Here is a 27,996-nt window from a genome sequence, read left to right as displayed (position 1 = left end):
GTTGCTTGTGCAAGCTCACTTAGAGATTTGGTTAGAATTAGAATTCAGATTGTACCACAGTTTGGCTGCAGGATGGGGAATTTTTTTAGTCCCAGAAAGTCTTGAAGACCATCTATCAGAGGGCAGAGAGCAGAGGAACATAGATTCTATCTTAGAAGGCCTTTTAAGTCCAAAAACTATGATTCTGAATCCAGCCTCAGGGCATCCCATGGTCTTTGTGGGTGGAAGGAGCATCCACACCGAATAAATCCCATAGCCAGGAGCCCGTCAGGGGCTAATGATTAGATTGGAGTCTGGGGTGGGTCACTTTGTCCCTATAGGTAGTAGTGAAGGGGGGGAGGGGAGTTGAGAGTCTGGCAGACTCAGGGCTGGGGATCAGGGAAGGCCCCTCGTTCACCAGCTCCCTCTGTCTGAGGCTAGACCAGTGAAGTTTTTCTATCAGAGAATCTGGGTTCACAACCTGCTTCATTTACTACCCCAGTGGTTTGGGCAAATCCCCACCCTCTGGGTCATTTCCTCTTTAAAAAGAGGGGTGGGAATCCATTGTCCCTAAGATTTCTTCCAGGTCTGGATTTATGACCCAATAATCCCATAACCCTCCTGTAATCCGGGGTCAAGACCCCTGCAGGAAACTACAGGAAATCACGTTGCAGTCCTGAAAGTGACATCCCACCATCTCTCTTTCAATTTCCAGCTGCTGGCTCTGCTGCCCCCTGGTGGCAAAATTCACAAATCTCCGCTGCACTTAGTCCTGCTCTGCCCAACCTGGGGACCACCGGGTTTTCTTCAGCTCGTCGTCCCAGCCCAGTCAGACAGGGACAGGCTAAGGGGCCCCCTTGGAGCATGGGAGACAACCGGAGCTCTGGGCTGAGTCTGTGGACAGGGACTCTCCACTAGCTCTGACCTTAGCTGGCCTTTATCCTCTCTAGCTTTTTTTTTTTTTTTTGTAAAATCAGAAGAGGTATCTATCAGGTTCTCAAACTTTTCAGTCTCAAAAATTATGCTTTATGTTTTTTTCCCCCCCCTGAGGCTGGGGTTAAGTGACTTGTCCAGGGTCACACAGCTAGGAAGTGTTAAGTGTCAGAAATCAAATTTGAACTCAGGTCCTCCTGAATTCAAGGCTGGCGATCTATCTACTGCGCCACCTAGCTGCCTCGCTTTATGTTCTTAAAAATGAACATAAAGGAAGAACCTCCTGCTATCCCAGAGCTTCTGCTTATGTGGGCTGTGTCTGACCAATATTCATAGTGTTAGAAATTAAAACTTCAATATTTATTGGAAAAATAGTTTTGACCTTGCAGACCCTCCAAAAAGGCATCACACTTTGAGGACCAGTGATGGACAGAGATGGAAAGGACCTTAGAAATCATCTGGGACAGCTCCTTCATTTTACAGATGAGGGAACCTCTGAGGCCCAGAGGTCTGTCCCGATGAACATACTTAGTAAGTGTTTGATGCTCCCTAGAACCCACTCCCACCCTCCGGCTGGAGATGGGACTGGTCTCAAGGTTACAAACTTCTCGGAGAGGGGCATCTGGGCAGTAGCTAGAGCCCTGGACTTGGAGCCAGGATAGACCTGAGTTTAGAAACATAGACACACTCAGGCTGACAAATCAAGAAGCAGGATGAGTCTACACAGCAAGAAACTCAAACACCAGAGCTGTATACAAAGCAGGAAGAGATTGTGTTTGATTCGAATACCACACAGAGAGACAATGAGGCCATCCCTAGATGTCTACATCCTGAAGATCTCCAAGCGTTCACTCCCCACCTGCCTTTTGGGAAGTTTCTGTTGAACTGACTGCAGGGGATATTGTGTCCTGCCTTCCCAGGAAAATGGGCCCCAAGCAATGGCCAAACAACTGCTCACTTCCTGTGGGACTGAGTTCTTCTTTGATCAGTCTCTTAAGGGCCACTTTCTATCCCAGGAGCCCATGCTTCTGGGGGGGGAAATACAGGGAGAGGACTGTTTTGGAACCCAGGGAAGTCCTGTCTGTAAAGACTTGGATGTTTCCAAATAAAAGACAGATAGCAAGCTGCGTTTGTACCCTGTTCTCCCATCTGAACTGTGAGGTCAAGATGGCCACTGGGGGAGATGGGATGGGCTTACTGGTGCTTCTTGACACTCAGCTGAGCATGGGAAGCCTCCTTGAGGGGAAATGGAGCAGGATGGTCTTGGGATCCCCCTGCTCTGTGAGCCCTTTCCCTGGGGGAAGGGAAAATAGTGGTCAGAGATGATCACTTCCCAGGAAGGGGCCCAGACGGCTGGGCCTTTGCTTCAAACATAGGGTAACAGGATTGGTTTTCCTTAGAGGCATTTTTCTGCCTTGGAAGAATGATTTAGGAGCCTCACCCTGTGCCCTTCTGTGTCCAACAGCCTTGAAAATTTACTGACTGACTGGCCAGCGTCTGACCAGCCTATCCAGGAGGGTGGAAGTCTGGGTGTTCCTTGTCACTTCCCATCCTCCCCACTCCCACCTGTTCTGGGGCCTCCTGTTTCTGTGAGGCCAGGATGGAAGAGCTTTGGGCCGTGGGCTGATAGAAGCCTCATCCTTATCTTCAAGGCTGAATTAAAAGAAAAGAGTTGATTGCAACTCCCAAGGGCGCCATTTTCTCCTGGAGAATATCTCACAGCCCTGGGCGGGGGCGGGGGGCATCCCTGCCCTAGGTGTTGGGGGCAACCCCTGCTCTTCCCTCTCCCAGCCCAGCATCAGTGCTATCAAAGCGCCGCGGCCATCAGGAGTACTGTCCAGACGCCGGCCAGTGCCAGCTGGGCCAAGAGCAGCTTGGAAACGTGCCCCAGAGAGGAGGCGTGGGATGTGCAGGAGCAGACCTCATAACCACTGTCCGAGCGGCTCTCGTCATGCTGGCCGGGCCTCGCGCGGGCCCCAGTCCTGGCTCCCTCGGCTCTGACTTCGTTTTCAGGGCCGTCAGCCTGCAAATCGCTGCACACCAGCCAGTCTTTGGCAGTGGACTGTGGGTAGCCAGGGGCAGCCTCCAGCTCACTGTCCAGCACTTTCCAATAGTCTTTGCCCCTGAAGAAATACGAGGCTCCTGGGGACAGAGACAGAGACATCCATGCATGGGGGGAGGGGCTGAGATCAGACCTTGGCCCCACTCTTTCCACCCTTCCAGTTCCCAGCTTGTTCCCCTTCTGAGACCTGGCCCAGGGTAGACTTAAGATCAGACATTAGAGAGGGCTGTTTGGGACTGTTTGGTGGATAGAGCAGGAGCTCTGGAGTCAAATCTGCCTTCAGATACTTAACATGAGCTGAGTGAGCCTGGGCCAGTCACTTAACCCCCACTTCCTGCCTCCCCCAAAACCCCCAAAAAATCCAAGAACGCCCCCCCCCCAAAAAAAACCAAAACCATGAAAACCTCCCCAAAAGACTGTTTAATGGGACAGATTTTTGCCTAAGGCTGAGAGGATTAGGAGTCTCCTCTGTATATCTGTAAGTACTTTTGTATACATGTGAGTACTGGGCTAGTGATTGGCTTTCCAAGGTTACTTTGTATCTACTTTGTATATGTTTTGTTTATATCATCTAAGATTGTATACATTGTTTCCTTCATTAGAAAGTCAGCTCCTTGAGGGCAGGACTGGGGCACTTTTGTGTTTGGGATTAAGTACGTTGTTGCAGATCTTGAGGATTAGTGGTTTTTTTTTTTTTTTTTTTAAGGTTCTCAGTATTCTAATTCTAAGTGATCAGAACCACTCAGCAGGGCCATGCTGAGGTTAATGTGGCCACAGTCCAATGATAGACATAAGATTTGGGATTGTGGTTGGGTTCTTGTGTTCTGAGTTCTGTGGACAAGCCTTGGAGACCTTTGAGAAGCTTCCTGTGAAATAAAAAAATTTAAAAAGAAATAAAAAAGAAGCTTCCTGTGTTTGGCTGGGGACTCACCATCAGACCAGCGCATGGCATCGTCCAGGATGCTGGGGATCCCCCTCCACAGAGGGCTCTCTGCGGGATACCCAGGGTCCATCCTCCGAGCATGGTCGTCATAGCGCCAGTACAGATGGTCCTTAAAGAAATAAGTCTTGTCATTGTGGGCCCAGGAGAAGGCAGCATCGATGCCGCCTGGCGGGAGGCTGAAGTCGGAGACAGGCCGAGGGTATCCTTCCTCAACGTTATTGTCTTTAAAGACCCAGTATCTGTCTCCTGGGGGGAGAGGAAACAGGCATGGAGCAAGAAAATGGCAGCTGTAGAGCGGTGGGAGTTGGGGAAGGTAGGGGTAACGGAGGCAAATCTGGCTGGGGGTGTCCTAGAATAGTGCTGCTTTATGGATGGATGGAGTGCACCAAATAAGGCCTATTTTCAACCCTTCAAGCTCTCAACCCATGGGGTCCAGCAGAAAGAACACTGGACTGGAGTCAGAGGGACCCAGTTCACATCCCTGCAAACTTTTATGATCTTGGGCTAATCACCCACTTTCCCTGGCCCCTCAGTTTTCTCATTTGTAAAATAAGAAAACTGGTCTATATTAGGGGTATCAAACATATCCATTCCAGCTCTTACAGTTCTGAGTTCAGCCCCAACTAAATTAAAATACAATTGGGAAATAGTTAATAAAATAAATAAAAAACAAAATATTTAACAAAATAAATAAAAATAACAAAATACATAAAAATAAAAAAACCCCCAAAATAGAATATTATATTTTAAAACTAAGTCAAACTATGCGCTAGGCAGGGATTCTTCTACATGGATCAGGGCCCCCTATTTCTATTTAAATTTGTCACCCAGATATAGATGATATTGCTTAGGTCTTTTCTAGCCTGGCATGAAAGAATCTGTGATCTTTCCTTTTATAGCCAGGGAGAGCTTCTAGAATGATTGTCTTTGCCTCTGTTCCTCTGCTCTCTTACTCATTTCTCAGCCCTCTTGTATTTAGGCTTCCAACTTCTTCATTCAATTGAAAGTCTCTTTCTGAGGTTGCCAATGACCTTCAAATGGCCCTCCCAATGGCCTTTCCTTTCTCCAATTCATCTTCCATTCAGATGCTAAGTTAATATTCCTAAAGCATAAATCTGACATCACTCCCCTTCTCAAGATGCTCTAGTAACTCTCTTTTGCCTTTAATATACAAAAGCTCTTTACTGTCTATCTCTGACCTACCTTTCCAGGCTTGTTTTACATCTCTCTTTTTCCACTAGGTGATAAAGTGAGTAAAATACTGAGCCTGGAGCAGCAAAACCCTGAATTCAAATCCAGATCTGGGCCAGTAACTTAACCTCAGTTTCCTCATCTGTAAAATGGGGATGTTGATATTTGGTTGTTTCAGTCATGTCTGATTCTTTGTGACCACATTTTAGGGTTTTCTTGGCAAAGATACTAGAATGTTTTGCCATTTCCTTCTCCAGATCATTTTATAGAAGAAGAAGAAACTGAGGTAAATAGTCTTAAGTGACCAACCCTGGGCCATACAGCTAGTAAGTGTCTGAGGCTATATTTGAATTCTTGAAAAAGAATCTCCCTGTGTCCAATATTCTATGACTAAGGTGCCATCTACCTACCTACCAGGGTGCTTGTGAAGAATGAAAGAGATATTTGCAAAGTGCTTAGCATGGTCCCTGGAATATAGTAGACATTTAACAGATCCTTATTTCTATTCTTGCTCCTGCACACTCACACACACATATACACACACACAGTAGTTCCAATCTAATTGGCCTCTTGTGTATGATACTCCCCTCACCTCTTTGTCTTTGCAAAGGTGATCCTCCCAATCTGAAATAATCTTCTTCCATCCTTTTGCTGCTTTAGAATCATCAGTTTCTTTAAAATTCAGCTCAAAGACTATCTCCTACACAACGCCTTTCTTGACCCTTCAGATGCTAGTTGGTTGCTTTCTCAAAGTAATTTTGTATTTATTTTGCATTTCCTTATATGAATCCGTGTTATTTTCCCTGACTGAATATAAGCTTCTTGAGGGCACAGAGTGTGTTGTTTTTGTCTCCATAGCTGCATTTATCATAGACTTTGAAGTATAGAAGGTGCTTAAAGTTTTATTGAATGAATGCAGAGTAAGAATGAATTGGGGCCTTCTCATTTCTCTTAATACTTTCTCAGTGATTGAACCAGCTCCCATGGGTTCAATTATCATTATTAAGGTGATTCACAAATTTATATATCAGCCTTGCAATGGATGGACATTTGGTTTTCACAGTTCAAAGATTAAATTGGAGAAATGAAACAAATTAGAAAATGAAATGTACAAAGATATCAAAGAATAATCAGGGGTGGAAGTTTTTGATTTGAACAGGAGTTCTTTGAACTTTGCTTCCATAAGAATGTAAGCTTCTTGGGGGCAGGAACTGGATAAGTCACTTAATCTCTTAGTTTTAGTTTCTTCATTTAGCCTCAGTTTCCTTAGCTTTAAAATGGGGATAATAACTGTATCTCATTGTGAGGATCAAATGTGTGTTTTGCACAGTGCCTGGCACATAGTAGGCACCTAAGAAATGCTTGCATCTTTCTTTCTTCTATAACTTTTCAGCTCAACCTAATACTACATTAGCTTTTTAAAAATGTCAAATCATGTTAAAAATCATCCTGCTGACTATTCTTGAGTATGATGTCCACTAAAATCCCCAGATCTTTTTCAGATGAACTATGTGTAGCCATACCTTTTACATCTTGTGCCCAGGAAGATGTTATTATTATTACTTTTTGTACTCCAGTTGCTATTTAAAGGAATTATGCAGGGTTGCACAGGCCATATATGTCAGGTTTTCCAAAACTCTGAGGGCAGTTTTGTATTCCCTATGCTGGGCTGCCTCTATCCATTCTCATTTATTAAAGCAGGTCCTCTAAAGATTCTACAAGGCAATACTTTGTTAATTCAGTTCTAGGGTACCTGAAAATAACTAAACAGTTCCTTTATAAATGTAAATTTCAGACCTATCCTAGATCTTTCACTAGGTCAAGGTGGGAACCTCTCACCTTTAAAGAAGACAATTTTGTGGTCACTGGTCCTCTCATAGACAGCATCCACACTATCCAGGTGGAGTGGGAGACCCCTCCAGAAGCGATGGATCTGGGCAGGCTGTAGGGAGACCAGATGCCTGTCCCGGGTCAGCCTCCAGAAATACTTGCCTGGGAAAGGAGAAAGGACATGGATGTGGGTGAGCACAGTTCACCACATGCTTTTCCCCTCCCCTTATCCTCCCACTCATTTGGAATACTGAGATAAATATAAAAATGCATAACTAGAAGAGACTTGGAGAACCTCTAATGTAAACCCAAGCAATCGCTGGTGGAGAGTGCTGTATTGGAGACAGGAAGACTCATCTTCCTGAGATCAAATCCAGCTTCGGACATTTACTAGCTGTGTGACTCTGGACAATCTTGTCTGCCTCAGTTTCCTAATCTGTAAAATGAACTGGAGAAGGAAATGGCAAACCACTCCCTTATCTTTGCTAAGGAAATCCCAAATGGGGTCATAAAGAATAGAATATGGGGGCAGCTAGGTGGGGAAGTGGATAGAGCAGCAGCCCTGAATTCAGGAGGACCTGAGTTCAAATCTGGTCTCAGACACTTAACACTTCCTAGCTGTGTGACCCTGGGCAAGTCACTTAACCCCAGCCTCAGGAAAAAAAAAAAGAATAGAATATTACTTGAATGACAACAACAGGGACTTTGTTAAGTATTAGAGGTACAAAGAAAGAGAAAAACAAAACAGCTTTCTCTCTTAAGGAGCTCAATCTAATGGAAGAGACAACAAGCAAACTGTGCACAAAAGTCAGCTAGGTGACACCATAGTGCACACAGCACTAAGCCTGGAGTCAGGAAGACTCCCTAGTTCAAATGTCCCATCAGAAACTAGTGTGTGATCCTGGGCAAGTCACTTACCCCATTTGCCTCAGTTTCCTCATCTGTGAAATGAATTGGAGAAGAAAATGGCAAACCTCTCCAGTATCTCTGCCAAGAAAACCCTAAATGGGGTCCTGAAGAATAGGACATGACTTCAATGACTCAACAACAAGGATAATTTGGAGATAAATAAATGGGTATGCTTGAAGGAGTATCAATATATATATATGTTCAAGCTCTCCAGTATAAGGACAGGAGCTGGGGACAAGAATAAGAGGATGGATGAGTGAGATACTGAGCTCATGAGGAATACAGGGGAGGGTCCTGGAAGCTGGTAGATAAAGGCTCCTGAAATTTCCCATTGACCATAGAGCACCTTGCTCTCTGAGACTCAGATTCTTGGTCTACAAAGTGAGGGTGGGTGGAGCAGATGATGCCTTCTAGCATTTTCACTGATCATCCCTTCATCCTGAACCACTCTCCATCCTCATTCCCATCCCTGGGCTTCCTTCAGGGCCCAGCTAAAAATCCTGTCTTCTTCAGGATGCCTTTCCTGGTCATCCCTAATTCAAACATCTTCCCTCTGTGGATAACTTCCAGTTTATCCTACATATATATTGTTTGTGCATAGCTCTTTGCTGGTTGTCTCTCACATTGGATTGTGCTCTCTTCTAGAGCAAAGACTCTTTGTTTCCCTAGTACTTATCACAGTGACTACTGAATAGGAGACACTTAATAAATGTTGTTGACATTAGTTGTTGACTTAATTGATCTTAGTCTTACAGAAAAGGAAACTGAGTCACAGCAAGGGTTGGTCACTTGTCCAGTCATAGAACTTATAAGCATGTAAGACAGAATTCAAACCAACTCTTCCCAACTCTTAATCTCTTCATCATGATACACTGATTAGAAAAGAAGGAAGGCACTGGGTGGGCAGTCAAAATCAATCCTAAGTATATTAGGAGTACAGAAACATCAAGCAGTCAATAAACACTTTTTAATTACTATTATGTACCAAAGACTGTGCTAAATGTTGGTAATTTAAAGTGATAGTCCAGGACAGGAAGACACAGGATTTCCTGGTCATGGAGCATGAACAGCCTACATGCACATATGGACATGGAAATACATACAGACTTAAAATCTATACTCAGAAGCACACATATTCATCATCTGCCACATAATAATAATAATAATAACAACAACAAATGCATATGGTATTTCAAGATTTGGAAAGCATTTTATAAATATCTCATTTGATTGACACCACAACCCTGTGTGATAGGTACCATTACTCTCATTTTTTAGATGGGGAAACTGAGGTTGAGAGAGAGGAAGTGACTCGACTATGGATATATAGTTAAAAAGTGTTTGAGGTAGGATTAAAACTCAGATCTTTCTGGCTCTGAGTTCCATTTGATATCCATTATGATACTTAGTTGCCCACAGATACTGATGTAATCACAACAAAAGAGTCCATTTGTATATGCGATGTCTCACTGTTCATCTTCATTAATTCTGCTGCCCTATCTCCCTCGAAAACCTTCTCCCAAAGATTCACTCCCCTCTTCACTCCTCTGTCTCCAGCCCCATTCTGGGCTTTGATGGAGGAAAGGACAGGTGTCAACTCCTAATCTCCCTGGTCCTCAGTTTCCCCATCTTTCAAACCGATGCCCACTCTCTCTGCTGCTACCTTTGAAGAAGAAGGCCTCCCCTCGGATCTGGGCCACAGCATCAAAGTTAGCATTGCACCGATGGGGTACGTCCTTCCTTAGCCTGTGGAGAGATCCCAGTCCTTGTCTGGTCAGGTGAAGTCTTTCTCTGAGATACCAGCCCCCTTCCACTCTGGATAATTCAAAATACCAGATAACCCGCCAAACCTTGATAATTCAAAAGATGACAAGGCTTAGGAATAATTTAGTCCAACCCTGATAAAAAGTAATCACAATTCAAAACTGTGAGTGATTTAAAAAACAACAGGGGACAATTCAAAATAGCAAGGAACCAACAGTAATTTTTCCCAAACTCTGGGTTCCATGATATGAATTTTCAAAAAGGTTGATTGATCTTCTTAAATAATTTTTGCTCCGTCAATTACTAACATGAAATTGTCTTTTCTTGGCCTATATTCATTGATTTTTTTAAAGAAAAAAATAACAACTATGGAGATATGCTTAGCACAGGGTCTGGCACATTTGGGCACTTAGTACCCACATTAAATGGAGGAAGTGGTGAAAGAGTGATTAAGGGCAAATGTCTAATTTTTTTTTTTAAAGGAGAAGGGTAGAATGGGAATGGGGCCTACAAAGTATAAAACCATGGGATGGATTTTGATTTTGGTAAAATTCTTGTGCATTCATGTTATTAAAGGAGTGGTTACTGAACTTCTAGAAAAGGAATAAACAATCACAAAAATTCAGATTAGCCTTGCTTTTTCAGGCACAGGCTATATTAGACTAACCTTATTTCCTGTCTGTACAGAGTTGTTAAACTGGTAGATCAGGGGAATGTTTAGTTTTAGCTAAGTATTGATAAAAGATGTCTATTCTTGTTAATTAATGATATTAATTAATGATAGAATGCCAGTTTGGGAATAGTTCTCCAGTGGAGGGCCTCAGGAACCTATGCTGGGGCCTGTGCTATTTAACAGGTTTATTAAAATATATTGTCTGCTCCTTACATTTGCAGATGACACAAAGTTGAGAAGTATAGATGAAATGTTGGATGACAAAGATAAGACTCAAAAAAAAATTCTGACTGCTTATAAAATTTGGCTGAATCTTTTAAGATGAAATTTCATATCTATCTATCTATCTATCTATCTATCTATCTATCTATCTATCTGGGTGCTTGGTTTCAAAAAGTCAACTTCACAGGGATAATTAAGTTCAGTTGAAGAACAATGACGTTAGAATTAAAGAACCTCGGCTTAAGTCACCTAAGTAAGGCAGTAGATAAAGTACTGGGTCTGGAGTCAGGGATGACTGAATTCAAATCTTGTTTCAGAGAATTACTAGCTGTGGGATCCTAGGCGAGTCATTTAAACATTGCTTGCCATAGTTTCCCTAACTGTAAAACAGGGATAATGATAGCACCTATTTCCAGGGTTGTTGAGAGAATCAAATGAGGTTATTTTTGTAAAGTGCTTGGTATAGTGCCTGGTCCTCAGTTTAATAAATGCTTTTCTTTCTTTCTTCCTTCCTTCCTTCCTTCCTTCCTTCCTTCCTTCCTTCCTTCCTTCCTTCCTTCCTTCCTTCCTTCCTTTCTTTCTTTCTTTCTTTCTTTCTTTCTTTCTTTCTTTCTTTCTTTCTTTCTTTCTTTCTTTCTTTCTTTCTTTCTTTCTTTCTTTCTTTCTTTCTTCTTCTTCCTTCCTTCCTTCCTTCCTTCCTTCCTTCCTTCCTTCCTTCCTTCCTTCCTTCCTTCCTTCCTTCCTTCCTTCCTTCCTTCCTTCCTTCCTTCCTTCCTTCCTTCCTTCCTCCTTTCCTTTCTCCCTTCTTCCCTCCCTCCTTCTCTTTCTCTCTCTTTCTTTTTTTTAAAAGTCCTGTCATATTAGTTACATAACTAACATGACCTTGGGTAAGCACATCCTTACTAGATCTCAATTTCCTCATGGGTAAATAAATTGTACTATATGTCTCTGAACTATGCAAATGATTGAATTATATCTCTCTGTGGCTCCTGTCAGCTCTATGATTCTATACAAGATGGAGGAGAAGTGGCTAAGACAGTAGCCTATCTGAAGATCTGAGGGTTTTAGCTCAAGATAAGTTGACAGTCTGATATGGCAGTCAAAAAAGCCGATGATGTCATCTTAAATTGCAAAGAGGCAGGAGAAGGGACTTCTAGTTCTTCTACATTTTGCCTTAGCCAATCCCAGCAGGAATATTACATTCAATCCTGGATGCTGCATTTCAGGAAGCCATGGTAAGGTGGAGAGCATTCAGAAAAGGGCAAAGTAACTAGGATAGCAATCCATGCTGTATGAGAATTAGTTGAAAGCTTTGAGATTGTTTAACCTGGAGAAGAGAAGACTCATCATAACTTCTTGTAATTGCAGTTGCAATACCTAATTGCAATGTACACGTATATGAACTGTTATCCTATGGATTCAGATTTTTAAAAGACATAGATCACCATCTTGAGTCCACAGTGACTACCAGATACTAACCCATGTCTCCCTCAGTCCAGTTATCTACGAACATGTCCTAGCTCATTGAGTGCTTTAGTATCTGCTAATAATAAAGAACTGGGAGAATGTACTTTTCAGTTATTTGAAGGAAAATTTCCAGAGACATAAGGAAAATTTGATGTTCTGAACCCTGAGAGAGAAGGGATCTCACGCTCAGAGCCATACCGGGGTCCTTGTGCCAGAATGGTGATTTCTCACTACATAATAGTATGTGAGGCAAGTCCATTCATGGGGAGAAATTTGCAACGAGAAACTCATCCTGAAATTCACTGACTCTAAAGTCTTCTTTACGGCAAATGCTGGACCTGACATACTTGGTACCTGGTTTTCCATCTGCACTGCTAAGACTAATGGGTAGGATGGAAAGCATGTGGTCTTTGGCCAGGTGGACAAAAGGTATCGGTACTATGGAAACCATGTAAGGAGTGTGTGTGTTTGTGTGTGTGTGTGTGTGTGTGTGTGTGTGTGTGTGTGTGTGTGTAGTGCAATCCTCTTCCATGCCCTCAAACTCTGTAATTCTGCAATTTCCTTTGAATTTTATCTTTCTTTTTCTTCAATAAGTCTGGTCAGACTGCAGAGTTAAATAAATGATTAAAAAATAAAAGCATGTGTATGTATGAGTGTGCATTTGTCTATATTAATGAAGTCAGGATGACTCATCTTCCTGAGTTCAAATCCAGCTGGTCTTAGACACTTGCTAGTTGTGTGATCCTGGGCAAATCATTTAACCCTACCTGCCTCAGTTTCTTCATCTGTAAAATGAGCTGGAGAAGAAAATGGCAAATTGCTCCAGTATCTTTGTTGAGAAAACCCCAAATGGGGTCACGAAGAATGGAACACAAGTGAAAAATGACTGAAAAACAAAATATGTATAAAATTCATTCTTCTTAAAATCCTTCTTAACTCTAGTGCTTTCCTTCTCAATTATTTACTACTTATCCTGAATGTAGCTTGTTTTGTTTACCTATTGTCTCCCTCATTCAATTGTAAGCTCCTTGAGGATGGGGACTGTTTTTTGCTTCTCTGAATCCTCAGTGCTTAACACAGTGCCCGGCATAGAGCAGCTGCTTAATACATGGTTATTGAGTATATACATCTAATATGTGGAGTGCTGGAGGGAAGGAATTTGATTATAAGAGATCCTGCTTTCACAGAATCATTCTTGATATCCAGAAGATGGAAACAAGAGTAAATAGGAGAGAATGAACACAATAGCATGAAATAGCATGATAAGGGAAGTTGTTCGGTAAGAAAGAGGTTTTTTTTTTCTCCCCTTAAAAATTTTTTTTAAAGCTGTACGGGGAAAATAGAAAGTCCCCAAATGGGGTTTTATTGTTCATTTGTGTTCGACTCTTCATGGTCCCGTTTGGGGATATTCTTGGCTAAGATACTGAAGAGTTTTGTCATTTCTTTCTCCAGCTCATTTTACAGATGAGGAAACTGAGGCACAAAATTTAAATGACTTGTTCAGGATCACCCAGCTAGTAAGCATCTAAAGTCACTTTTGAACTCAGGTCTTCCTGACTCCATGCCCAGTGTTCTACCCACTTGGCCACCTAGTTGTCCCCCCAAAAGGATAAATGTCGGGCACTTTATTTGGGTAGATGGGACAACCCTATCTGAAATGATAGAGAAGGCTGAGCTGCTCAATTGTGATCCTGCTTTGCTTTCTCTGCCAAGAAGAGTGATTTTTGTACTGGAAATGTCAAAATTAAAGTGCCAACCAGGAGTCGATATCCAGAATAATTAAGAAGATAGAAAGCAGATCTCCTATTATTTTTGTGGGAAACAAGACTGTGGGCTGGAAGGTCATACAGTTAAGATTCAGCACTGGTCAGAGGCTTAGGCTCTCAGAATAGTTAATGGCTTAATGTCAATGTGGTCGGACGTCTCCAGTGGAATCTGTGCTGTGTCCTGTGCTATTAAATATTTAAAAATTTGACCTAGATTCACATGTGCAAAAATATTTGTGGCAATCCTTTTTGTAGTGGCAAGAAACTGGAAACTGAGTGGATGCCCCTCCACGGGGGAATGGTTGAATAAATTATGGTATATGAATATTATGGAATATTATTGTTCTATAAGAAACGATCAGCAGGATGATTTCAGAGAGGCCTGGAGAGACTTACATGAACTGACGCTGAGTGAAGTGAGCAGAACCAGGAGATCATTGTATATAGCAATAAGATTATACAATCAATTCTGATGGACATGGCTCTTTTCAACAGTGAGATGACTGAGGCCATTTCCAATGATCTTGTGATGAAGAAAGACATCTACACCCAGAGAGAGGACTGTGGGAACTAATAGTGGATCACAACATAGCATTTTCACTCTTTTTGTTGTGGTTTGCTTGAATTTTATTTTGTTTCTTATTTTTTTCCTTCTTGATCTGATTTTTCTTGTGCAGCAAGATAATTTTATAGGGGCAGCTAGGTGGCGCAGTGGATAGAGTACCAGCCTTGAATTCAGAAGGACCTGAGTTCAAATATGGTCTCAGACACTTGACACTTCCTACCTGTGTAACCCCAGCCTCAAAAAAAAAAAAAAAAAGATAATTTTATAAATATGTATGTCTATATTGAATTATATATATATATATATATATATATATACACACACACACACACACACACATATATATATATATATTACCATGTTTAACATAAAAAAATAAACTTGACCTAGAAAAGGACCTGCTCCTCAAATCTGGAGCTGACTTAAAGCTGGGACGCACAGTCAATGCACTGGATAATGGCATTGGGATCCAAAAGAGTCTTAACAGCACCAGGTTAAATCTAATAAAATCAAACAACTAAAATAAACGGAAATACTTGTATTTGAATGAAAAAAGAAAAAATCAACCTCACAAGCACAAGCTGGGCGAGGTGTGATTAGACAGGATTTGGTCTTCAAATGTCTTGGATTTTTATTGATTTGCTCTTCAAAAGTCTTGCGTTTTTATCTATCTATCTATCCATCTATTTATTTATTTTAGTGGACTGCAAGCTCAGTGAGTCAGCGATGTGATGTGGTGGCCAAAAAGTCATTTTGTTCTTGGACTCATTAAGGAGATGCATAGCTTCCAGGAATGAGGAGGTCCTGCTGTCCCCTGTACTGGAGAACACACAGCTGGAATATGGAATTGTGTTCCATTCCAGGCACTATCGTTTAAGAAGGATACAATGATAAGTGGAAAAGTATCCAGGGAACTGTAATTAGGATAGTGAAGGGCACTGAATCTATGTCATGTGAAGAAACTGGGATTTTTAAATACAAAAAAGGGAATATGCAGGGGGCGTGTAATTGCTGTCTTCAAAGTATTCAGGAGGTGGATGTGCAGAAGGATTCAACTTGTCCTGTTTGGCCCCGGAGAGCAAAAGAAGCAATGATGAATAGAAGTAGTCAGGAGACCAAGTTAGGCTCAGTGTGAGGAAAGACTTCCTAATGATCAGAACAGGCCCAAAGTAGAACAGACTGCCTGTGGGCTGTGGGCAACTTTCTCGGAGGTCTTCAAGCAGAGGCTACTCTGATCCCATGGCTGGAAAGCAGTCCCATCCTTCTCATGTCTGCCTCACAGGGTCTCTCTCTCTTCCTTTAACACTTAGCTCAGTCATGAAGCCTTCCAATGGCTAATGCACTCCTCCCAAACTGGTTATTTTATATGCCTTCAGGTTTGCAAAGCACTCTACATATATATGCTGTCTCACTGGATCCTCACAACCATCCTGGGAGGCAGGTGCTGTTATTATCCCTCATTTTACAGATGAGGAGACTGAGGCTGAGAGAACCTTGCTCAGGAGCTCACAAAGTTAGTGAATATCTAGGGCTAAATCTGAGTGTAATTTTATCTACAGTATGAATGTGTCTATAATGCATGAATATGTATATGGGCATATGTATAATGCATGTATACACGTATACACATATGCCTAATATATACACATGTGTCTAGTGTATACACATGTGTCTAATGTATGCACATGTGTATAGCGTATACACATGTATATAATGTGTGCATGTATAATGTATGCCTGAGTGTGAATGTATAGATAATGTAGGTATGTGTGTATGTATATGTGCATGTGTACAATGCATACATATGAATACAATGTAGGTATATGTATATATGTATAATGCACGCACATGTGTATAATGTATATATATAATGCATACATGTGAATGTGATTATGTGTATGTATATATGTACATACAAGGCATGTATATGTGCATGTGTTCAATACATATATGTGCATACAATGTAGGTATATGCATTTGTGTATGATATATGCACACATGTATAGCACACACATGTATGTGTATATAACATATACATGTATGTGAATGTGATAATGTATTTATGATATGTGTATGTATGTGTACTGCAATACTAGTTATGTATATGTGCATGTGTATATAATGCATATATATGTATACAATGTAGGTAATGTGCATGTGTATAAAGTATGCACAAGTGTGTAATGTAGGTACATGTGTAATCTGTGCACACGTGCATATATATAAGGTATGCATGCATGTGTGGATAATGTATGTACATGTGCATGTTGTATAATGCATGCATATGTATACAGTGTAGGTAATGCACATGTGTATAAAGCATGTATAACTATATAATGTATGTACATGTGCATAATGGATGCATATGGGTATAATCTGTACACATGTATGTCTGTATAAGGCACGGATGCATGTGTGGATAATGCATGTACATAACGCATGACATGTACACAATGTATGTATATACACATGGGCACATAATGTATGTGTAATTCATGCACAGGTGGATAATGTATGCAATGTATATGTGTGTATACTGTGTATATGTGTATACATGTGTGTGTGTATAAATCTATCTATCTATCTATATATACATATACATATGTTTGTGTATAATGTGTGTGTGTATATGTAAATTTTTTATGTTTGTCTGTCCACATGGGTAGGGCAAGTAGGGATTACCTCACTTTTTTCACCATCTGCTTAGCACTTACTTGTTCACTGATTGACAGTGGGGATTTCTTTCAGTTAACAGTTGGACTAGATGTCCAGCTCAGATCTGATTCTGTGCTTCTGCTTGGGATAGGGGTAGCAGAAGGACCGAGGGGTTGGCTGGAGGTTGGAACTGACCAACATGTTGGAAAATCTTCCCTTCCAACACTCCTTAGAGTGTCGAATCTGCATTCGGATAGGGAGATGGTTAAGGAGATATGAGAGTCAGAGAGTTTGGTGGGACAGACACAGCCCTCTCTATGGGAAACTCTGCTCTTATCCCCCACTTCAGGGTGACTTGGTGGCTTACGGTACTGTGGTGCGGTTGTCTGGGAGCTCTGGGAGAAAGGGGTGATTGTCAGTCTCAGTGGCCTCTGGCTTGGCTGTAGGGGAGACTGACTCCCGGACACCTGTGATGGGAGATAAGGAGAAATGTGAGAAATTTTGCAGTAACTCTCACCTACTCTTCCCACGCCAGTCATCTCCCTTATCTCCTTCCCTGGTCTTCCCCAAGCCTTTCTGTCTAGCTCAGGACAGGAGAGGAGGACCAAAAAACAAAACAAAACAAAAAAAAACCCCCACCTCATCAGAAACCCCAGCAACATGGAAAAATGCTGAGTAGGGACAGCGCAATGTAGAGGGCTGGGAGCCAGTAAATCACTCACTTATTACTCACTCATTTTAGGAATTTGGACAAAAACTGTAATCCTATTACAGAAATCTCTAGTATCATTTGCTTTGAAAAATTATTATGGTACTTTGAACAGCATAGCAGAATAAACTTCACTCAAAAAAAACCCAAAACAACAACCCACTCAAGGCAAGGAATTGGAAATTGAGTGGATGCCCAACAGTTGGGGAATATAATGTAGTAGAATATTATTGTTCCACAAGAACTGATGAATAAGCTGATTTTAGAAAAGCTTGGAAAGATTTACATGAACTGATGCTACATTACATGAACTAGAGAACCATTATCTCATCAGTTCCACTGAGTTCACACCTTGTTCAAGTATACTTCTCCAGAGGTCCGGCCCTCTGCATTCAACTATTAACCATAGCTCTTCTCAGCAATTCAGTGATCCAAGCCAGTTCCAATAAACTTCAGATGGAAAATGCCATCTGCAATCAGAGAGAATTCTAGAGACTGGATGTGAATTGAAGCATATAATGTTCACCTTTTTTTTTTGTTTGTTTTATTTTATTTTTTTCTTTCACATGGTTTGCTCTGATTTTTCTTTCTCAACATGATTCATATGTGAATATGTTAAAGAGAAGGGAGAAAAAATTGAAACTCAAAATATTACAAAAATGAAAGTTGAAAACCATCTTTATGTGTAATTAAAAACATACTTTTTTTTTTTTCTTCCCTGAGGCTGGGGTTAAGTGACTTGTCCAGGGTCACACAGCCAGGAAGTGTTAAGTGTCTGAGACCAGATTTGAACTCCTGAATTCAGGGCTGGTGCTCTTTACACTGTGCCACCTAGCTGCCCCCAAAACATATACTTTTAAAGTAAAATAAAAGTCTTGTCCATGCTTTACCTTGTTATCTCATCTCAGGCCATCTCTTTCACAACCTGGCCTTTTAGCAAATGCCCTTTCCTTCCCCCATCACTCTCATTCCTGTTCTAGAATCAAATCAACTCTGCCCCTGCTCCTGGATGCGATATGTCAGTCTATTCCCCTCTGACTTAACTCACCATCTCTATAATACCCCAGACCAAAATGTCCCTCCCTTGTCTACCACACCTCAATGACAAATATGGAAATATGTTTAGAAGAATTGTACATGTTTAGTCTATATTGTCTTAGGGGAGGGAGAGAGAGGAAGAAAAACACAAGGTTTTGCAAAGGTTAATGGTGAAAACTATCTGCATATATTTGAAAAAATAAAATACTATTAAAAATAGGATGCAATGTATACATGTATTGTATTTAATTTGTACTTTAACATATTTAACATGTATTGGCCAACCTGCTATCTGTGGGGGGGGGGAGGGAGGGAAGGAAGGGAAAAATTGGAACAAAAGGCTTGGCAATTGTCAGTGCTGTAAAATTACCCATGCAAATATCTGGTAAATAAAAAGCTATAATAAAAAAAATAGGATGTAAACCCATTGAAGGTTGGGATTATCTTTACTTTGTATTAGTATTTTCAGAACCTAGCATTTGGCACATAGTAGGCTTTTTTGATTTTAACTTAGTATTTTTCCCTCAATTACACATAAAACAATATTAAATATTCATAAAAAAATTGAGTTCCAAATCCTGCCCCCTCCTCTTTCCCTCATAGCTCATTTCCTAAGATGATAAGAAATTTTATATTGTTACATTTGTGCAATCCGGTATTGCATATATTTCCATATTAGTCATGTTGTGAAAAAAAAAGCATCATACTAAAAAGGAAAAAAATGAAAATAATTAAGAAAGTGAAAGATAGCATGTTTCAAACCTGCATTCAGATTCCATCAATCCTTTCTCTGGAAGCAATTAGTATTGTTCACCATTTGTCTTTTGGAATTGTCTTGGATTATTGTATTTCTTTTTTTTTTTTTTTCCCCCCCTGAGGCTGGGGTAAGTGACTTGCCCAGGGTCACACAGCTAGGAAGTGTTAAGTGTCTGAGACCAGATTTGAACTCGGGTCCTCCTGAATTCAAGGCTGGTGCTCTATCCACTGTGCCACCTAGCTGCCCCGATTATTGTATTTCTAAGAAGAGCTAAATCCTTGTATAATGTTGCTATTACTGTGTACAATGTTCTAGTTCTTCTTACTTCACTTTGCATCAGTTCACATAGGTCTTTCCAGGTTTTTCACATAGTAGCTTCTTAATAAATATTTTCCCCTCCCATTTATTCTGAATTGTCTTGGATTCCTTACCCCTTTTCTTACTCAAAGTCTTACCCCAGTTCAGAAGCTCAAAGTGGATTTTGCCAACTGTTTTTGCCAGTTGAGGCTCCCTTTATTGTCATGAAATTGAATACTAGTCACTGGTCCCAACTGAACACTTTTTTCATTCCCTGGCTAGTAGCTCATCTATAAGATGAATGATGGCCTGGCTGGTGTGAGTTCTGCCTTGAGTGGAATCCATCTAGCTTCTGACTCAGAACTCTGCTCTAGGCTCTGGGTATAAACGAGGAGCAGATGCTATTTTTGCCTTGGTCTCTATGCCTTGACCACTGACTCAACTACTGGCATTTGTTTTAGTTCTACGGCTAAAGCCCTCCTTTGTATTCTTTCCCCTGACCTTTCTTTGAGATCTGCATCTGGCTGAAATGAGCTCATTAGGAAGACTGACCAGTCCAGTGGAATCCCAGGGTCCCACATCCTGTCTGCCATCACTCCTCCTCCTTCCATCTCTCCCCTCCAAGTCTGAGGCTACAACGCCTGCTCTGGGCTGCAGCCTCAGATGGGAAGTGAGGAGACTATGAAAGGTTGAGAGGCCTGAGGGTACTGTGTGTGGGTGTGTGTGTGGGTAGGACGTGAGGTCAGCAAAAGAGAGAGAAGAGTCAGGGTCCGGGTGCCAAGCTCACCGTACAGTTGCCAGATGCGAACTTTGTCCTCATAGGGCAGGTCATATTTCAGGGGGTCACCCACAGGACCCTGATAATAAGGTCTCATGATGGACTGTATGGCTGAGATGTGGGTGAGTCCAATGGCGTGGCCAAACTCGTGGACAGCCACAGCAAAGAGATCCGTTCCGTGAGCATCTGAAGAACATGGAAATACCTGTTAGTTCTGAGACCAGGCCAGAATGGGGCTGAGGGGTCCCTGGTAGCCAGATCATCTGTTCTACGCCCAGGCTTTTGGATGTACATGCAGAAAAAGCTTCAGAGCTTAGCTTAGTGCCTGGTGTATAATGAGCACTTAACAAATGTTTATCGATTGACTGATTGATTGAAGAGGCTCAGGAGACTCCCTGGGATGTACCTTTAACTTCTCTAGCTTGAATCTTGATTGCCCAGAGGATACTACAGAACTCTGGTTCTGGAACCCCTGCAGGATTTCTTTTCCCATCAGTCCTACCCCAGACATCACCCGCTATCGATCCCAACAACATATCTGCTTCCCAACAGTACATTCTCAGGGGTCCTGGCTTTTGCTGTTGGCCCATTTATTGTACCCTTTTAAGGACCACCAGGCTTTCTTATGAAGGCGTATCCAAAGCCTTCTCTGTGTGTTGTCTTCCAATGAGAACGTGAGGTCTTTGGAAGCAGGGATCGCTTAGTTTTCTATTTATATTTTCACTGCTCATTTACAGGGCCTGACACCTCTTAAGTGCTTAAAATATGTTTTTCAATTCCATTCCTTGCCTGTGTGAACATGAATTTACAGAGGTGGTGAAAGAATATGGGTGTATTTTAAATTTATAGGCAGATGTGTGTCTGGCAAAAGGCAAGAAAAAGGAAGGGAAGGAAATTTTTTGGGCCCTTCCTTAAGCCTGTGGGCTGAGTATGGGGAACCGGGGTTCCCGGTATAAATAGCACAAACATGGGCTTTCTTATGCCTTCTGGAGTTACTGTGGATGCCTCGGAACTATGAGGGATCCATGTGGCCTCCTCAGATTACAGAGGAAGATTTGGGATCCCTGAGCTATAGTTGCTCCTTACCTGAGGATCGGAAAGTCCAGGCTTCATCATCATCAAAGTGAGTATCCCCAGCAGTGTGGTGATCTCCGGGAAAGAAGGCATGGGCCACGGTGCCCCCAGGGCCATCGAAGGGGTACCCATCGTTGTGGTCTGCTTTGGAGAAGTCAATCTGGATGTCGGCGTTGCTACCCGCTACCTCGTGGAAGTTGAGCGGCGTGATGTCACTCCACACCTTTAAGGCATAGTACATGAGTGCCCGGACCGTGTCCCGGCCCAGGGAGGAATCCCGTGGGAATGTACGGACCCTATTGGAGAGCAGAGAGTGGCAAAGCCTGAATAAACTTGCCTCTGACCTGATCTTCACAAGTCAGAGGGCCTAAAGCCACAGTGAAGGGGCTTCATTCCCTTAAAGCATAACCAATGACCTCTCCTGGCTTTGCACTTCAGGGTAGGGAGCCTGTTACCTCCTCACTCTCTCTCCTTCCCCGTATCAGAAATGTAATGTTGAGAATTCTAACTGTCCACTCTTGGGAAGATGCTGTCTCAGGAGGTAGGGAGTTCCCCTCACTGGAAACCTTCAAACAAAAGTTGGTGTTGAATGACTTCTTTCCCGCCCCCCCCCCCCCCACTGTGCTTTTTAAAATAATAGCTTTAGATTTTTCAAAATAGATGCAAAGATAGTTTTCAATATTCACCCTTGCAAAACCTTGTGTTCCAATTTTCCCCCTTCCTCCCCTAGACAGCAAGCAATCCTAAATAGGTTAAATATGCAATTCTTCTAAACATATTTCTACATTTATCATGTTGTGCAAGAAAAATAAGATCCAAAAGGAAAAAAAATGAGAAAGAAAAAAACAAGCAAGCAAACAACAACAAAAAGGTGAAAGCACTATGTTGTGATCCACATTCAGTCCCCATAGTCCTCTCTCTGGATGTGGATGGCTCTCTCCATCACAAAACTATTGGAATTAATCTGAATCACCTCATTGTTGAAAAGAACCATGTCCATCAAAATTGATCATTGGATGACAACTTGTTGGATGTACGATAAAAAAGAATTAAGAAATAGCAGGGTATAGGGCATAGGACACTAGACTTTATATGAGGAAGACCTGAGTTAAATTTTTTTTTCCCTAAGGCAATTGGGGTTAAGTGACTTGCCCAGGGTCACACAGCTAGGAAGTGGTAAGTGTCTGAGACCAGATTTGAACTCGGGTCCTCCGGACTTCAGGGCTGGTGCTTCTCCACCTGGGTTAAACCTTGATTCAGATGTATACTAGTGACCTTGGACAAATCACTTAAAGAAAAAAAAAACCTTCATTGTGCCTCAGTTTTCTTATCTGTAAAATGGAGGAAGAGGCTAAGCTTGAAGGTTTTTGAGACACTTTTATCTCTGAAGTTTATCATTTATTCATGAATTCTAGGTCAGCTACAGGTTAGACTAGATAGCTTCCCCAGTCTCTTTCCAACTGTAAGACTGTTTCATATTAGCTGTCTTTAAATACTTAGAAATTGCAGATCCTATGGGGTGGCCAAATGGTGATGGAGTGAAGACCTGAGTTCAAAGGTGACCTCAGACACTAATGTAGCATGTTTCCCTGAGCAAGTCACTTAACTCTATTTGCCTCAATTTCCTCCTCTGTAAAATTAGAGAAAATGGCAGACCACTTCATTATCCCTGTCAAGAAAACTCTAAATGGGGTCTTGAAGAGTCAGACAGGGCTGAATAACAATAAAATATTTAGAGCAAAAGGGGATTTGAAATGTCATCTGGTCCAAATCCACTCGAGGAAATTGAGGTCCAGGGAGGTATGTGATGTGCCCAAAGTCAAATTAGTAGGAAGAGGCAGAGGGAGGATTCGAATTCAGATCCTCCCACTCCAAATCAAGCACTATTTCCACTACATCATGTTGTCTCATGTGAATGATGAATCAGATGTGTACCATGGACAGAACTAGGGACAATAGAAAAAAGTCTAAGGAAACACTTGGAGCAGTCCCCAGGCAGAGTTGCTGCCTCTGGAGGAAGTGATTCCCATTGTCTGGAAGTCTTCCAGCAGAGACTGACGATTACTTCTCAGGGAAGGTTGTGGAAGCGATTGGGGAGTCAAGTGCAGTTTATCCTGGGCAGTGGCTGAGGAGTCTTCCAGCTCTGAGACACTGTGATTCTGGGACAGAGAAATCTCCAGACGCTATAAATGCCCCCAGAAGTTTCTCCTTGAATGTGGGAGGGAGGGAAGAGAAAAGGGGCTCAGGGAATCGGGCTATGCAGAAGGGAAGAAGAGGGCCCTGGAGAAATTGGGCCAATTAGGCTCAAGATAAGATGGTTTCTTTTAATTTTATATAATAAAAAATGATCCATTTTACATTTCATAATGCTCTCTACATCTTGTTGGGGCCTAAGCTCTTCTCTCACTTATATCAGAGTGTTTACCAACTCAGTGATGGGAGAGAAAGGGAGCCAAAGAATTCCATAGAATCTGGAATTCAAAACTTAAAAAAATGTTAGAAATTGTTTTAACATGTAATTGGGGGAAAAGATCATTTTTTAAAAATGGGGAAAAAAAGAGAAAGATGATTTCTAAAGTTCCTTTCATCCGTACCAATCTATGAGACTTAGATTTCTTGCTAGTCTGGATGGAAGCCTAAGAGGGATGAGTGGTACACGAGGCTGGGATTGAGGCTTTATAGGGTTATTCATTAATCCTATCTTTCACCGAGGTGCTAAGGGAAACCCAGATCCAGCTTCATCCCTGCTTAGTTCAATATGCATGGGAGCTGTGTGACCCTGGGCAAGTCACTTAACCCCAATTGCCTCAGCAGCAAAACAAAACAAAACAAAACAAAACAAAACAAAAAAAACCAAACCCATGAGTGGGAGATGGGAGTCCCTGATGGAGACTCTAGGGCTCTCCTACTCTAATGTTCACAGTCATTTTCAGGTCCTGCCCATTCTGTGCCAAGGATACCACCCATGGCTATCTATAACCCCCAAGTCTTCTAAAGGTCACTGCCTTCTTAAAAACTCTCCTGTTAACTCTGCCCTAAGGGCTGTCAAACTGAGCGTCGCTTTTGATCCAGCAGTGTCTCTACTGAGGCTGTATCCCAAGAGACCGTAAAGGAGGGAAAGGGAGCCACACGGTCTTCTCCTATTAGAATATAAGCTCTCTGAAGGCAGACCCCTTGTTTGTGTGCATTTGTCTGCTTAATGCCTAATCCAGTGTGTGATACATGATGGGTTAATAAATGCTTATTCATTCTTTCTCTTCCTAGAAGGATCATAGGTTTAGAGCTGGGAGAGACCTTTAAGATCCCACCAATTTCAATTCAGTTTATGCTGAGGAAATTGAAGGCAGAGAGGTTAGGTGATTCTCCCACGTGGGTGGCAAATGGCCGTCAGAATTTGAACTCAGATCTGGCCCTCTTTCTACTGAACCAAAGAGGCCGAGTTTCCATGACTGTGGCACTGACTGTGACTTTTTCTGTAATGGGAAAGGGCTTTTGTGAGCTAAGGGACCATTCTGGCTCAACGCTTCCCATCATACAGATGAAGAAATTGAGGTCATCATAAAGCAGGCTAGTGGATTTGAATCCAAATCCAGTGATGAGCCTACTGCCCCAGGCTCCCTCCACAGAACAGGCTTCCGGGTCCAGGGAGGGGTCAGGTTCCCATTCTGTCAGAGGCCCCTTCCCCCTTCAGGACTGACTCCTCCAGGTGGGAAGGGAATCAGGCCTTGCCTTAATAAACTGCTTCCTGACACCTTTGGATGACTGCCGGCTCCATCCTTCCTCTGGCCTCCACTCAAAGTATTCCATTTCCAGATTAATTTAATGCAGCTTCACCTAATGAATGAAGTGGCTTCCAAGGGCCTCAGCCAGGTCTTGTAGTCATCCTTTGGCAGATACCATGGGAGCGCCACGGCCTGGGGGAACCTGGGCTGGGAAGCCGGGTATCTTCAAAGGTCTGAGGCCTGGGGAGCCTGGGAGGAAAGGGGTCTCAAGGGCCTATTCTGAACCTCCAGACTGGCTGATCTGTAAAGGCTTATAGGACGGTGTGTTGGATCTTAAGGAAGGAGGCAGTGGAATCTAAATGGCAGGAGAATTGAGTTTATTTGAGGCTAAGCTGGGCCTGTTTTCCAAGAAAGGACTGCAGAGGAGGGATTTGGAGGACATGCGGGGTCATTCTCTTTCTCCCCTCACTTCCCCAGCAGAAACCATATTCAGAGTCTGTGTTAGCTTCTTCCTGTCCCCAGTCACCAAAATTAGGTCCAGATTTTCCAAGACAAGTTTCACCTGCCCCAAATACCTCCTAATCAATTACAGACATAAGGAGCCAGATTCTCACACACATACACACACCCACACACTCTTATTCAGTCAATCAACACTTATTAAGCTAACTTACAAGCAGAGATCATTATGCAAAGTATAGTTGGGTTGCAGGGAGATGCAGATGAAATGGGAGCCTTGCCCAGGATGGAGATAAGATGCAAAAACAGATACAGAATCCCAGGGTCTTAGTGTTGAAAGGGTTGTCGATCAATAGATATCAAACAGTCTATCACTATGTATTTATCATGGCCTTGCTCTGGGCCTGGTCTTGGTGCCAGGGGTTGGGGATACAGAAGCAAAGGTGAAATAGTCCTCGAGCTCAAGAATCGCCTCTATATTGTACTTAACATGCATTTATTTGTTTAAATAATAGCTTTTTATTTTCAATGCAAAAATAGTTCTCAACATTCACCTTGTAAAACCTTGTGCTCCAAATATTTCTCTCTGCCTTTCCTACTCCCTCCCCTTAGATAGCAAGTAATCCAATATATTGACATGTATTTATTATTCAGCCTTTGCCTGAAAGCCTCTGACAATGATAAGCAATCACTGGATAGGGCACTGGACCTGAGTTCAAATCTTCTCTCAGATGTAACCGTGCTGTGTGACTCTGATTTTCTGTCTGTCTCAGTTGTCCCATTTGCAAAACGGGCATAAGACTAGCAGCATCTACCTCTCAGGAGTGTCGTGAAGACGAAATAGGATAACATTTGTAATTTGTTGTTCAGTTGCATCCAACTCTGTGACTTGACAAAGATACTGGTGTGGCTTTCTCTCTCCTTCTCATTTAGATGAGGAAACTGAGGCAAAAAGGGTAAAATGACATAACTTGTAGGTATCTTCCTGATTCCAGGACCCATTCTCTATCCATTGAACCACCTAGCTGCCTTAATATTTGTAAAATGCTTTGTCAGTCTTAAAGTGTCACATAAACACTAGCCATTAATGAAAGGGAACTTTGAGGCTCCTCATTCCACTTTGGGTAGTTCTTACCACTAGGAAGAATTGACATCAAGCTTATATTTGTCTCTGGGTCCCTTCCCTTCCTTGAGGCTCCAAGTCTAAATCTTCCTCCATGGGACATTTTTTAAATCTTTGGAGATAAATCCTTTCAGTAGGAATCATTGAATAAATAAATTAATAAACTTATTATAGGCCTACTAAGAGTCAGACACAGTGGACGTAAGTAGGGAGGATATGAAGCCTTCAAGTAGCTTATATTATAATAGGGAATAGAGACAGACATTACAATGAGATCATCTACCCAGAGCTGGAAGAGAGTCACAAGGTCATCCAGTCCTGTCTCCTCATTTTACAGGCAAGAAAAATGAGACCCAAGGTCAAACAGAGAATAGAACAGGTAGAATTTGAACCCCGAACCTCAGGTTCCAGAATTGGCTTTCTCTCTGTTGTACTACAGAAAAGAATCAGAAGGATGGTATCTGTGAAGTTAAGAGTGAGAGACTATTTGGTAGTAGTGGGTGGTCAACAAGGCCTCAGATTGCACAGTGATCAAGGAGGATAAGGATTAAAAAATCCCCAAACTACTGCATTTCTTGGTTGGGTCTTTGGTGATCTATGAGAGAGCAGTTTCAGGACAATGGTGAATGAAAGGGGTTGAGGAGAAAGTGGATAGTGAGGAAAAGGAGGCATCGGGTGTAAAAATGGGATCAAAGGAAGGATTTTTTTTTTCAAGGATTGGAGAAACTTCAGCGTGTTTGTAGGCACAGAGGAAGGAGCCAGTGGAGAGATTGGATATGTCTGAAGGATGGATGGCCCAATGTCTTGAAAGAGGAGGGAGCCAGGGAGGGAGATAGCAGTTACAAGACAGAGAGATCCATCTTGATGAGAAATCTCTTATTTTGTGACTGGAAAGAAGGAGAAAGGCTGCTGAGAAGGTTTGAGGGATGGAAGAACGAGGCAGACGGATGACTTCAGGATGAGGCGGGACAATTGGAAGGGCTTGGTGGTGGAGGGTTTGAGGAACGAGATGGGTGGATATAAATGCACCCGGAGGTACACAGGTAGGGACGTGGATTCACATGTACTCAGTAAGGACAT

At 42.2% G+C, this 27,996-nt stretch overlaps 1 protein-coding gene across 1 annotated transcript in view; it reads right to left on the bottom strand.

Moving 5' to 3' along the window:
- Positions 1-1,250: 1,250 nt before the first annotated feature.
- Positions 1,251-27,996, bottom strand: part of MMP17 (matrix metallopeptidase 17) — a 63,514-nt gene continuing 36,768 nt past the window's right edge. The window contains exons 4-10 of the mRNA XM_074299807.1: positions 21,625-21,908; positions 20,548-20,724; positions 17,327-17,426; positions 9,511-9,593; positions 6,948-7,100; positions 3,906-4,163; positions 1,251-3,054 (exon numbers count right to left, since the gene is read on the bottom strand). Of these exons, the coding sequence (XP_074155908.1) occupies positions 2,720-3,054; positions 3,906-4,163; positions 6,948-7,100; positions 9,511-9,593; positions 17,327-17,426; positions 20,548-20,724; positions 21,625-21,908 (1,390 nt within the window). The 3' untranslated portion in view covers positions 1,251-2,719. The remainder of the gene's footprint in view (positions 3,055-3,905; positions 4,164-6,947; positions 7,101-9,510; positions 9,594-17,326; positions 17,427-20,547; positions 20,725-21,624; positions 21,909-27,996) is intronic.

This window comes from Sminthopsis crassicaudata, chromosome 1 (genome assembly GCF_048593235.1).
Source record: "Sminthopsis crassicaudata isolate SCR6 chromosome 1, ASM4859323v1, whole genome shotgun sequence".
Taxonomy (NCBI): Eukaryota; Metazoa; Chordata; class Mammalia; order Dasyuromorphia; family Dasyuridae; genus Sminthopsis; species Sminthopsis crassicaudata.
This window is presented reverse-complemented; position numbering and strand designations above follow the sequence as displayed.